Source organism: Dama dama, chromosome 17 (genome assembly GCF_033118175.1).
Source record: "Dama dama isolate Ldn47 chromosome 17, ASM3311817v1, whole genome shotgun sequence".
In the NCBI taxonomy this organism is placed as follows: domain Eukaryota; kingdom Metazoa; phylum Chordata; class Mammalia; order Artiodactyla; family Cervidae; genus Dama; species Dama dama.
Genome location: NC_083697.1, coordinates 26,471,979 through 26,485,129, shown reverse-complemented (window position 1 = coordinate 26,485,129; position 13,151 = coordinate 26,471,979). Strand labels below are relative to the sequence as shown.

At 36.1% G+C, this 13,151-nt stretch overlaps 2 protein-coding genes across 3 annotated transcripts in view; one reads left to right on the top strand and one right to left on the bottom strand.

Annotated features, from left to right (window-relative positions):
* The window catches only part of PPA2 (inorganic pyrophosphatase 2), a 99,775-nt gene that overhangs the window by 17,594 nt on the left and 69,030 nt on the right, over positions 1–13,151 (bottom strand). For both annotated transcript variants that reach the window (XM_061164275.1, XM_061164276.1), the window contains 2 exons: positions 10,614–10,741; positions 8,193–8,278 (listed from right to left, as the gene is read on the bottom strand). In XM_061164275.1, the coding sequence (XP_061020258.1) occupies positions 8,193–8,278; positions 10,614–10,741 (214 nt within the window). The remainder of the gene's footprint in view (positions 1–8,192; positions 8,279–10,613; positions 10,742–13,151) is intronic.
* On the top strand, positions 11,664–12,518 carry LOC133071561 (small ubiquitin-related modifier 2-like). Its single transcript, XM_061164075.1, has one exon. It carries the CDS (start codon positions 11,664–11,666, stop codon positions 12,093–12,095), a length of 432 nt encoding a protein of 143 aa, XP_061020058.1. The 3' UTR covers positions 12,096–12,518.

Sequence of the window (13,151 nt, the reverse complement as noted above, 5' to 3'; positions counted from 1 at the left end):
AGTGGATCTGAGGGATACACTCTATCAAATTTATTTTGGCAATGGCTTTGTGAAATATTCTGGGACATATATGATAAAAAGATCTGTCTAGCTATTTATCTTTTAAACTACATCTGTCTATAATCAGATACAGGGTACACAGTGATTATGAAAGTGGCAATTTTGCTTTCTACTCAGACTCAATGTGGAACTTGTTTTCATTCCTTGCATGAATGTTGATGTTTGATGAAAGCTGGTACTATCATCTTTAAGACTAAACTACTCTCTTCTCCACAGTCCTTGTTTAAGTAAGCTAAATACTGAAAAAGGTAAGGTCTTATAAGTGAGATGTTTCTCTAAAGAAAATCTAAATTTAAAAGGAACAAGGCAAAAAAATAGACACTGAGAACTCTTAAGTGCTACTCCTCTGAAGAAAGCATGGTGTATAATAAATATGCTATACATAAGGTCTTACGTATATAAACATGGCATCCAGTCCTATTCACTTCATGGCAAACAGAGGGGTAAAATGTCGAAACTGTCAGATTTCATTTTCTTGGACTCCAAAATCAACGCAGACAGTGACTGCAGCCACTAAATTAAAAGATGCTTACTCCTTGAAAGAATAGCTATGACAAACCTAGACAGTATATTAAAAGCAAAGATATCACTTTGCTGACAAAGGTCTGTCTAGTCAAAGCTGTGGTTTTTCTAGTAGTCATGTGCAGGTGTGAGAGATGGACCATAAAGAAGGCTGATCACTAAAGAATTGATGCTTTTGAACTGTTGTGCTGGGGAAGACTCTTCAGAGTTCCTTAGACAGCAAGGAGATCAAATCAGTCAATTCTAAAGGAAATCAATCCTCAATATTCATTGGAAAAACTGATGCTGAAACGCCAATACTTTGGCCACCTGATGCGAAGAGCTGATTCACTGGAAAAGACCCTGATGCTGGGAAAGATTGAGGGCAAGAAGAGAAGGAGGTGACAGAGGATGAGATGGTTGGATGGCATCACTGACTCAATGGACATGAGTCTGAGCAAATTCGGGGAGATAGTGAAGGACAGAGAAGCCTGGCATGCTGCAGTGCATGGGGTCGCAGAGTCGGGCAGGACTGCAACTGAACAACAACAATACAAGGTTTTTAACATTATAACTACACCAAAGGGAAACATTCAGCAGGGATTCTGGGAAAATGATGATGAGAGAAAAGGGAGTCTTCTGTAAAAATGGTTGTCAGATAAAATACAGAAAATCCAGTTAAGTCTGAAATTCAGATAAACAGCAAATTATTTTTTGTATAAATATGTCCCAAGTATTGCATGAGACATTTAAAGTCTGAAATTTAGATTTGAGTGGGTATCCTGTATTTTTATCTGTTAAATCTGATAACCTATTTCTAAAGTAAACTTCTACTCCCACAACAAAGCAAAGCCATCAACAGAAATGTTAGGCAAGAAAAAATATTCAAGCCAGAACTGTAAATTTTAAAAACTGAGTATGTTAAAAATTATCCCCAATAAAATATCTCGACAAGTAACCAGCAAAACCTAGGAAAGTCAATAGGCTTTGCCATTTTTCACCCTGGACAAATTATTAGCATGGCTGTTTAGGAATGAAATTGAAGGTATATACAAATGGACTTGGGAGATTCTTGCATGATATATAACATACAAAAGAGAAGAGATAAGAAGTAACAAAGCCCCTTGTTACTATTGTTGCAATAGTAACCACAACAACAATAACAAGAACAACAATAATAGCATTTTATTGCCACAAATAGTGCCACCTTCCTCACTAACATCCTTCTAGTTAATGAAGAATATAACCTGGGTTGCAATATGCTTTCCTCAGGATTTACTTTGGATGTCTGAAGGTATGATAAAAGGCAAGTTATCAAGAAATATTTTTATTTCCTCTGAACTGGCCCTTATATAAAAATAACTTACACTGATTCATATTTATTGATTGATTCAAAAAATTATTCTTATATCAACATGTTTAGGACATTTTTAAATGCTGGGGACACAATACTGAACCATGGAACCTCCCTGAATATTCAGGGTTCTTTCTAACTATGTCTAGGCCCCACAGGAGGAAAAGCAGTATAATCCCTGCAAGGAAGGATGACTAAACTAATGGTGCTTACCATAAATGAATGAAAAATAAAGACAAGGGGGAACTTCCTCAGCAGTCCAGTGGTGAAGACTCCACGCTATGCCTATGCAAGGGCCTATGCAAGGGCCACAGGTTTGACTGCTGGCTGAGAAACTAAGATCCCACATGCTATGCAGTGCAGCCAAAAATCATCATCATCATCACAAGGAAGAATGTGCTGCTTTCCTTTTAATAGTAAGACATTCAACATTTTGCTCTAAATTCACAATCACTGTATAGCCTTTGCTGACTACATCATTTGCTGACCAAAATAAGCAGACATACTAGAGAAAAAGATCAACAACACCAAAATTTCTATGCACAACAAACCAAATTTACAAATAATAAAAAAAATATTAACAGATACATAATAAGGAAAATTAGTGATTAAATAAAAAGAAATAGAAAGAGAAAATTACCTGCAAATAATAAAAAATATCTAAAAGATGAAATCTACAAGACCAGCAATATGGAATTTTAGTATAGAGAAAATTATTTTCTTCAAGACAATCAAATCAGACAAAGGCCCACACTCATGCAAATCCCCAAGGATAGTGTCCAAGATTCAGACTGGTCAAGGCTTTTCTTTCTAAAGCAAAACAGTCAAGGACAAAGGAAAGAGAAAATTTAAAGAGATAAGAATGACGATGATTTGGGACCATAAGCTCCAGAGTTCATTGAAGAAAACTAGTATTGATGTAAATCTACGTAAAGCTAAAAGAACTGGAGCTATATATGGACTAAATATATCTTTCTCTGGAAAGGTAGAAAGAAACAGCTTCAAGACTTGAATAATTTGGAACAATATACATATATGTGAAAAAACATATATATATGTTGAAAACTTCATACAAATATTTATATAATTTTTTTCATTCAGTAAGCATGTTCAAACTACCCGCTATGTGCCATGTCCTATCACTAGGGCTAAAGTACAAACTCAATTTAGAGCATAAGAAAAGTAATAAAACACTCCAAGTTCTACCTAGAGGTGTGGAAAGCAGTGATATGAGAACACAGGTGAGGGTACAGTTAATTATGCCCCCCAAAAATGAAACGACTTTGCAGAAGTAACATCTAAACTGTTTTTTTTGACGACTGGGCAGGCATTCATGGAGGGAAGACAATGAAAGAGGAGGAAAAGAACAAGAGGCTGGAAAAGCAGGTTTAGATACACTGTTTAATACAGAGAAGAGTTGGGTTAGATCCTATAATTGAAGACAGTCACAAGAAGATTTTAAGCATAAAAATGACAATCACATCTGTATTTTTCAAAGATAAATCTAATGGTATGTCTTATAAAGACTACGTTAAACAGAGTAGATACAATATAAAATAATTAATGAGTAAAGAAATTAAAGCAGTTTTATAATTAGAAGGGCAGCTGAGAATCAGTCAAAACTTGAAAATTCTGTATCAGGATAATGATCAGTGACATAAAATAAACTGGTGAAATGAAGAGTACAGTCCTGATTTCTTAAGAATAAGGTAGATATATAAATCGTGATTAAAGAGAATCTGAGAAGAACTGAAGAACAATAAAACCAAATGACAAAAAAACTGTATTTTTCCTCCAGAGAATTTCAAGTTGCTTTCAGTAAAAACAGAAATAACTTAATTATCCCTGGTTAAAAAAAAATGCAGCTTCCAGAGTAAACAGTAAGCAGTGGGGGAAAAGAATAAAAATAACAACAATAAAACTTACTGGAAAAAAGTGAATTAAGTAATTTAGTAAATGCAGGGCTCCTATAAACAGAAGAGTTACTACTGGACTTAGAACACAACATATATTTTTTGACTTTAAAATATTATCCAACAATCACTCCAATATGTATTTACTGAGTGGCTATTACATGTCAGGCATGTAGAATATAAATATGAATATTTATGAAGAATATAAAGATGAATACGGCATCTTTATTCATCTACATTTGAGGAAATTATACTCTAGAGGAGACAAATCCATAAAACAAGAAGTTAATTAATAAATGCAGTGGTAAGACTACACAGGGGGGCAAGGAATAGCACTTATCTAGGTATAATGGCACCTTAGTGAGCACAAGCCTAGGATGAGGGAAAGGTTCCTAGAGAAAGCGAAGTCTTACCAGATGAGTAAGTCAGCCAGTTTAAGAAGTGAGAAGAAAATCAAGGCAAAGGAGACAAAATGAGAAATGCCCCAGAGATCAATAAAAGCACGGTGTTTGTGATGAGTGACAGGTGGTTCTAAGTTGCTGGAACATGAAATAAAAGGCAAGAAGTGATGGGAAATGAGACTGGGCGGCAAGAAGGGGCCAACCGTTTGTTCTTTGAAAAATTTAGATTTTATGGTTCTTAAGCAAAACGGCTCATCAGAAGCCAGGGAGCTTCTCAAACATACTGATACTTAGATACTTCTCCTCAAAGATCCTAATTCATCAGATTTAAAGACGAAGACAACAAACTTGAACTTTCAAATGGTTTCCCTAGGTAACTGTGCTGTACTATATACATTGAGAGAGCTACTGTGATAAACACTGCCTTCAGTCCAGACTTAAACCTATTTACATGGAGAGAGCAGGTTAAAAAGGAAGGTGGGAAGGTTTGGTAACCAATAACAGTACACTCTACGGAACTGAGAGAGAAGCAATTCATAGGTAAAGACAAAGGAAACTTAGCTCTAAATATATTTTACAAATCAGGTAGTAACAAAAAATAAAGAAACCATGGACAAAAGTGAGTTAAAATTCTGAAGATTTTGACTTTAAATTATCTAGATGCATAAAATTTACATCCAGGACTTATAACGATTTTTAATTAAATAAAATAATTTTGCTGTATTCTTTGAAAACAGAGAAAGAATATAGCTATTAAGAGAATATGTTTAAAGTCTAGATTAAATCCATCACATAGAGACCATCAATAGGTCATAATCTCTACATGACCTCAGTTTCCTCATATGTAAAACGGGTACAAAAATTATATGCATCTTACAGAGTTCTGGTGAATATTAATTAGATGATACATATAGAGCTCACATAACTTGAAAAATAGCATACAGTTCAATAAACGCCAATTCTTATTGTTAATGTAATCCATGTCATTACCTAGGAGGCTACAATGAAATGACTTCAGAGCATATAAATAAACTTACTCTCACAATAAAGACAATTAGAATCAGCATAGAAGGAATGATATCAAGCTATAAAAAAACTAATCAGAGATGTTCTCTGAGTGTGCAAGCTGAAAAAACCTGGGAACCATATAAACCCCATCAAAGACTGCAAAAGGTTTTCACAAAGTACCATTAGGAAGGAAATAAAAGCAAACAGCAAGCAAATACCTCTTTGAACAATCAGAAACCCCTCTTTTTAAAGGGGTGTGTGTGTGTGTGTGTGTGTGTGTGTGTGTGTGGCGCGCACTCAGCCGTTTTCGACTCTCTGCAAACCCACAGACTGTAGGCCACCAGGCTCCTCTGTCCATGGGATTCTCCAGACAAGAATACTGGAGTGGACTGCCATTTCCTCCTTCAGGGGATATTCCCAACCCAGGGATTAAACCCATGTCTCTTGGGTCCCCTGCATTGGCAGGCAGATTCTTTACCACAAGCGCCACCTGGGAGCCCATCAGATTAATATATGACTTAGAATATCTAACCAGAAAGAAGAATTCAGCCTATTAGTTACTAGGATAGCAACAGCTAGATGACATTTAATTTATACCCAGTTTTCTTGTTAATAAACTGCAATAAAATGTTAGAAACAATTAACTTTTAAAACTATGCTGAAAAAAAAGAGTATTCTACAAAAGAAAAATGGAAGAAGATGAAGTCCACAGTGTCATGCTAGCCTGCAAGAGAAACAGAATCTGATGACGTAGAAGCAACCTAAATATCCATCGCCAGAGGAATGGATAAAGATATGGTACATATATACAATGGAATATTACTCAGCCACAGAAAGAATGAAGTAATGCCACTTGTCATATATGGATGGACCAATAGAGACTGTCATACTGAGTGGAGTGTCAGACAAAAAGAAATATCATATGATATTCCTTATATATGGAATTTTAAAAATGACAGAATTACACTTATTGACAAAACAGAAACAGTCACAGATGTAGAAAACAAACTTCTGGCTACCAGCAGGGAAAGCAGGATCTGAGGGGAGGGAGGGATAAACTGGGAGACTGGAATTGACATGTACACACTGTATATATAAAATACATAACTAATTAAGGACCTACTGTAAAGCATAGAACTCTTCTCAATACTCTGTAATGACCTCAAAGGGAAAAGAATCTAAAAAAGGAAGGATATAATATATACACACAACTGATATATTCTGAGGTATAGCAGAAACTAATGTAATATTGTAAATCATCTATACTCTAATTAAAATCTTAAAAAAAAAAGAGCAACAGTATCTGAAGGTATAACGCCCAAGCATTTACAAAGTACGCCTCTGAACGTGGAAAAACATTCCCTGAGAGTGACTAATTCTTTATCCCATATTACTTTGGTCTAATGACTTTTTTTTTTTTAATGATTTCTCTCTTGATTCCCAGACTTTGGGCTCCAAGAGCACAAGGACTATATTCACTGCACTCACAGCAGTAATCCTACGATCAGCACAGTACCTGGCAGGAGACCCTCAATGAGTGCTTACTGAAAGAGTAAATGGCTTCCCATTTTCTCTTGATTCAGAGGACAATGAACTTGGGTAGGATTCTGCTTGCCAGAAAGACTATATTTTTGATTGTCAGTTAGGTTTACCAAGAGTCAGTTGTTTTCATGTTCAAACCTTTTATGTCAGTTGCCTTCGTTACTATAATTTCATAATTTAAGCTATATGTATACTCACTGATGAAGGGAAAGTGGAAACAGAATTATTTCTATGGACATCAAGTGGGCTCTAAAACTACTGAGGCTGTGAACACTATCGAGGCTCTGCTGTTGGTGTCTAGTCACTAAGCCACGCCCGACTCTTTGTGACCCCATGGACTGCAGCCCACCAGGCTCCCCTGTCCATGGGATTTTTCCAGGCAAGAATACTGGAGTGGGTTGCCATTTCCTTCTCCAGGGGATCTTCCTGACACAGAGACTGAACTCACATCTTGTGCATTGCCAGGCGGTTCTTTACCACTGAGCCACTATAAAAACCTGGGTGTTAAATTAGGTGTGGGTAAGACAACCCAGCTTTTCCCTTACAGCTCAGTCAGTAAAGAATCTGCCTGAAATGTAGGAGACCTGGGTTCGATTCCTGGGTTGGGAAGATCCTCTGGAGAAGGAAATGGCAATCCACTCCAGTAGTCTTGTCTGGAAAATCCCATGGATAGATGAGCCTGGTGGGCTACAGTCCACGGGGTTGCAAGAGTCGAACACAACTTAGCAACAAAACCACCACCAAGACAACTGTAAAAGGTTAGATAAAAAGAATCTTAAAAATTTACAAAGGTTTTTAAGTATAAGGAGTATAAAGATTGCAGGATCTGATCTTTATTCTCTATTATACAGTCTATTACATTATTCTATTATATAGTCTACATGGAATCTCTACAGAAAAAGTCTTAGCCTTACATCCACAGATTGTTAAATAAACATACATTTAAGTGTTTTAAAGTAAAATAAAATGTTTGAGTTATACATCTTATGTTTGATTCCCCTTAATTAATTAGCTGGTGACCCAGATCATTTTGGATAAGAAGGCTTTTTTTACTCTTACCAAGAAATGATGTGGTACATAAAACATAAATTAAATAATCATATGTCTGCATGTTGAAAAATCACTGTATTTTGCTCCACCTTTGCATATATCACAATTCATTGTAAGTAAATGCTTGTTTACTTGACAATATTCCCTACTAAACTATAATTCCCTTGGGAAAAGTGATCATGTCAATTTCTAATTTCATAGTGCCCAGAACTTGGTAATGCTTTCCAAATAGGTGCCCTTTAAACACTTTTTAAATGAAGAAAAAAAAAATTGCAATTCTGTTTAAAAGAAACAGTATCATACGGCTCTTTAGTACCAATTAACAATAAAAATTAACACTACATAGGAAAGACAAATTCTTACCAATTTATAGCCCCGCCATCACACTTGTCCATAAGCAATGCTTTCCAACATTCATGAGTAGATTTAATGATTTCAAGAGCAAAAGCCTGGTTAAAAACCAGAAACAGATATAGCAATCACATCATTATACTATTAATAACTGGGAACTAGTCACAGTATGACAGTTAATTATTAAGAACATGAGCTCTGGAGTCAGGCAAACCTAAGTGTAAGTTCTCACATCCTTATTTACCAGCTGTGTGGCTTTGTGCAGATTATTCAATCTAATCGTCTTAATTTCTTCTTCTTTAAGATGGAATGTATTGAAAATCAACTAAATCAGGAGCTGGCACACTTGGGCCTTTGGGTCAAATCCAGCCTGCCACATGTTTTTGTAAATAAAGTTTTACTGAGCACAGTAATGTCCATCCATGCAAATCTGTGCACAGCCTCTGACTGCATTAGTGCTACAATGGAAGAGCTGAGTAGTTGTGACAGAGAACATATGGCCTGCAGGTCTAAAATATTTACTATCTGCTCTTACAGAAAAAGTTGCCAACCCGATTTAAATCATAGTGTTGCTGAAAGAATAAATAAGATGGCTGCATGTAAACCGGTTAGCCTACTGTCTGGATTGTAAATAAGCACAAACTTAATAATTTCATCATCAACAATGCTGCAAGTAGTTTAATTGAATAATCATTTTAGACTATCCACTGTCTAAAGGTAATATACCTCAACATTTTAAAAATCTTTTTCTTAAGTGTGAATTCATATAGGGTCTAAAAATGAAAACTCAACAATAGACATATCTAGTAAGACCATTTAAGGAAAACTTGGCTTCATTTTTTCAAAGAAGAAAATTTTTATTTTTTCCCTCAAAATGCTGCTAAATTTCCTTAAGCAGAGTCCTTATGTATTAACTAAGTCATACTAGCTCCTCTCTTTTTCAGTGACAACTAAACACATTATGATATGAAGAAAATGATGGCAAATGTACTTCTGAAGGGAACACTTTCCCTCAGGTCTTCTGTTGCCTGAGATGAAGAGGACGGCTTAATGCTTGGTGAGGTGGTATAGGGGAGACTCCTAAGGTATGGTACAAAAAGTCAACTTATTATTTGGAAAATACATGGAAAGATTTTTAACTATACTATTCGGATAATTTTGATTATTAAAACAGATTCCAGTACTTGCTTTAAGCAGTCAGCATGAAAAAAAAAAAAAAAAATCTAGATTACAGCCTACAGCCATCTTTTCAACCAGGTTGAAGAGATATAATTCAATTTTCCTGGGTTAGGCTCAATATATTAAACAGCAGGGATAAAAAGCAATGTGTAAAATGATTATTTTCTGAAGGGATGCATAAATGACCTAGTCTTCATTCAGAAAAAAATTAATGTTTGTCGAAATCAAACCCCCAAAATTCCCAAACTACCTCATTCTTTTATAAATTCATGGAATGACTTGGCAGTTCAACCCCAAGGCAATAAGGGGCCACAAAGGTACACACAGGTTTGAAATGTGTATTGTTTCAAACATAAAATACAACATACATTTTAGAGGAAAAGGAAAAAAATAATTTATTTTATAAAGTTTTAGTATTTTATTTTTATGTGAGAGATCACAGCCTAGTAGTTTTATATCCATATTTAATAAATCCTAGACAAAACCTTCAAGATCTTAAGGGTTAATATACCTTTTAAAAATACTGGGTTCAGCAATAAGCTCTTGTATAAGAAAATACTTACTGTAATTTTGAAGTTTTTATGACCATGGCTTAATTAACTTACAAAACATACTATATTTATTAGTACCCACTTAAAGGCTGGTTTATAATGTAAAACTTAGATAGTGGCAATACGTTTAAAAGTAGTATAAATAAATAAATAAAACAAGTAGTCTAATAGTTTTAGACTTAAATTCTGGTCCATTTTCTCCATTTGTGTCATATTAGAGCCACTTTTTGGTAACTTTGTGGTTCTCTAATATAAAAACCCTCTGACAGTAAGACAATTCAAATGCTTTCTTAACTGTTAAGTAGCTGAATTCAGTCATGATAGAATGAACACAAGAGGGAAGCCCCTTTGGATTTGCATTAATGGTAAGTAATTCCCTCCTCTCCAGAACAGTAAAATGAAAGATTTTTCTTCATTTACAAATTTACAGAGTTAGACTGATCATGGAAATCTTTTCTGAGATGAAGGAGATATTGATAGATAAATGGATGGATACAGGTGTTTACCAGTCTTACTGATTTACTTAGAGCTCCTAAAACTTTTTAAAAAATAAAAATAATGTCGTTAAACATGAAAGTCAGTAGACAGCAGTACTTTTATTATAATACTATCCACAAATATTCACATAAGAAATCCCCTAAAGTGAAAGAAATGTGGTACAGGTATCACAGGCACATTTTAAAATAAAGATTATCAACTTCACCTTGTTCTTGAATTCTCCATTAAAAGCAAACTGGTTTTCCGGTTTTCCCTCTGGTATCTTATAAAATCTAAACCAATTAATCGTAGCTTCTAAGTAACCAGGTTTGTACTTCTTAACATCTTCAATATCTGCAAGTGAAGAAACAAAAATACTTTTCGTTAAAAATCGAAATCCACTCCTTTAAGAGGTAGAGCACTGGACTGAGGGAAGGGAGTTAGAGCGATTCTGCTGCTCACTAGCGGCATAATCACTAACATGTATCATATCACCTCTGAACTTCCATTTTGTTATATGTAAACTATTACACCTTTATTGTACAAACATTTCTTGAGAACCTTCAGATATCATGTTAGGTATAGGGGATAAGTTGGTGAAGGCAACAAAGATCTTTTCCTCAAGGAGATCAAAGTTTTAATTTAAAAAAAAAAAAAAACAAACACGAACAGATAAACAGCAAATTGCATTAAAGTGAGATATACTTAGGACAGCTGTCATTCTGAGGACAATGCGGGGTTTAGGGTAGGAAGAGGTACAGCATCAGGATCTGAATTCCGTATGTACTAAGCTAAGGACTCTAAAGGTAGACTGGGGAGGGCATACCCATAACAGAAACCACGACAGCTACATGGGAGGGTTTCATGGACTCCTGCATCTACTGTTTAGTAAGTTTCTCATTATGTATCAGACACTGTTGTAAGCCATGAAACAGAACAGCAATCAGAAACAAGTCCCTGCCCACAAGATTACATATAACAGACAACAAATAAAGAAACAAATACAAAATTTAAGGGATGAAAAGACTGATGAAGAAAAATAAATCGGAGTAAGAAAGAGAATGTGGTCAAGCGCTATTTTAAACAGAATGATAAATGAATGGTTCAGTTTTTCATTTCAAACTAATAATGGTTTATAGGGTTTATCTTCAAGTTCTATTACCATGTAAACACCTTAACCATTCCATTTTGAGGACATTCACTTAAATATTAATATAATTGGAAATACTACAGCATTAGTAATAGACCCTCCTCCCCCGAAAGAGGCCCCCAAGCAATGTATCATTTCCAAAGATATCAGTTCAAGAAGCACGAGAGGCACAGGCCGTCTCCGGCTCCCACGCTGCCTCCGCCTGCGGTTCCGGCGCCGCTGTGCGCTGCTTCTGCGCCGACCTGGAACCTCTCGGGAGGCGGGGCTGACGACGCTCCCGGAGCTCGCAGGGCGGACGAAAAACCCCAAGCACGAGTCAAGACTGAGAACAACGATCACATTAATTTGAAATTGGTGGGGCAGTTTAAAATCAAGAGGCATACACCACTTAGTAAACTAATGAAAGCCTACTGTGAACGACAGGGTTTGTCAAGGAGACGGATCAGATCCCGATTTGATGGGCATCCAATCAAGGAGACAGACACTCCTGCACAGTTGGAGATGGAAGATGCAAATGCCACTGATGTATTTCAGCAGCAGACAGGAGGTGTCGACTAAAAAGGGAACTTTATACTTTACTCGTGGTGGCTCAGGTGATAAAGAATCCGCCTGCAATGCAAGGGACCCCAGTTCTATTCCTGGGTCAGGAAGATCTTCTAGAGAAGGGATAGACTACCCATACCCACTCCAGTATTCATGGGCTTCTCTGGTGGTTCAGCTGGTAAAGAATCTGCCTGCAATGCGCGAGACCTGGGTTCAATCCCTGGGTTGAGAATATCTCCTAGAGAAGGGAAAAGCAACCCACTCCAGTATTCTGGCCTGGAGAATTCCATGGACTGTATAGTCCACGGGCTCAGAAAGAGTAGGACAGGACTGAGCAAGTGACTTTCAGCTTCACACTTTACTTCAGAATTCTGTTCCTCCAGATCAAGAAGACATTTTCAACTAGAAAACTGTAATTTGGTTCCACCACATTCTGACTACTACAATACAGTTTCTCTATTCTTTCATTTTTCCTTCCCCATTCCTTTATTGTACATGAAGCAACTGGTGTATGTGCACAAGCATATTGCATTTTTTTTCAACTGAATGGCCAATGGTATGTTTTTACTGACATCAAATGTAGATGGGATGGGGAAAAAAACCAATTCTGTGAAAATACCCCTTTTTCTCCATTAGTGGCATGCTCATCAGCTCTTACTTTATATTCTACTAAGTTATTTTGCTCTGTTTAACAAAAAAAGAACAGCATAAAAATTCTTGCATACCTTGAGGAAAAAAGTATGAGAAATATCTAGATAAAACTGGAAGTCTTTACCTCCACTAGACTGTGGCTTAACAGAAATTTAGCATAGTCCTTTATTCACAATATGTTATGGCAAATGACACACTAATAGCACTTGAAAAATTAGAAGGCTGTAACTAAAACCAGGAGATGACATCATGCATAGGGATAATTTAACGATCACTCAGTTTCAGATCTGCTCATCCAAGTCTTGTGGGAATCCCCACTCACTAGGCATGACAAGAAAAGGTATGGGTTGAACAGAGAGAAATTATCCTTTTCCTTTTTATGCTTGCCTTGTGCCTTTATGTAAAAATCGAGCAAGAGGG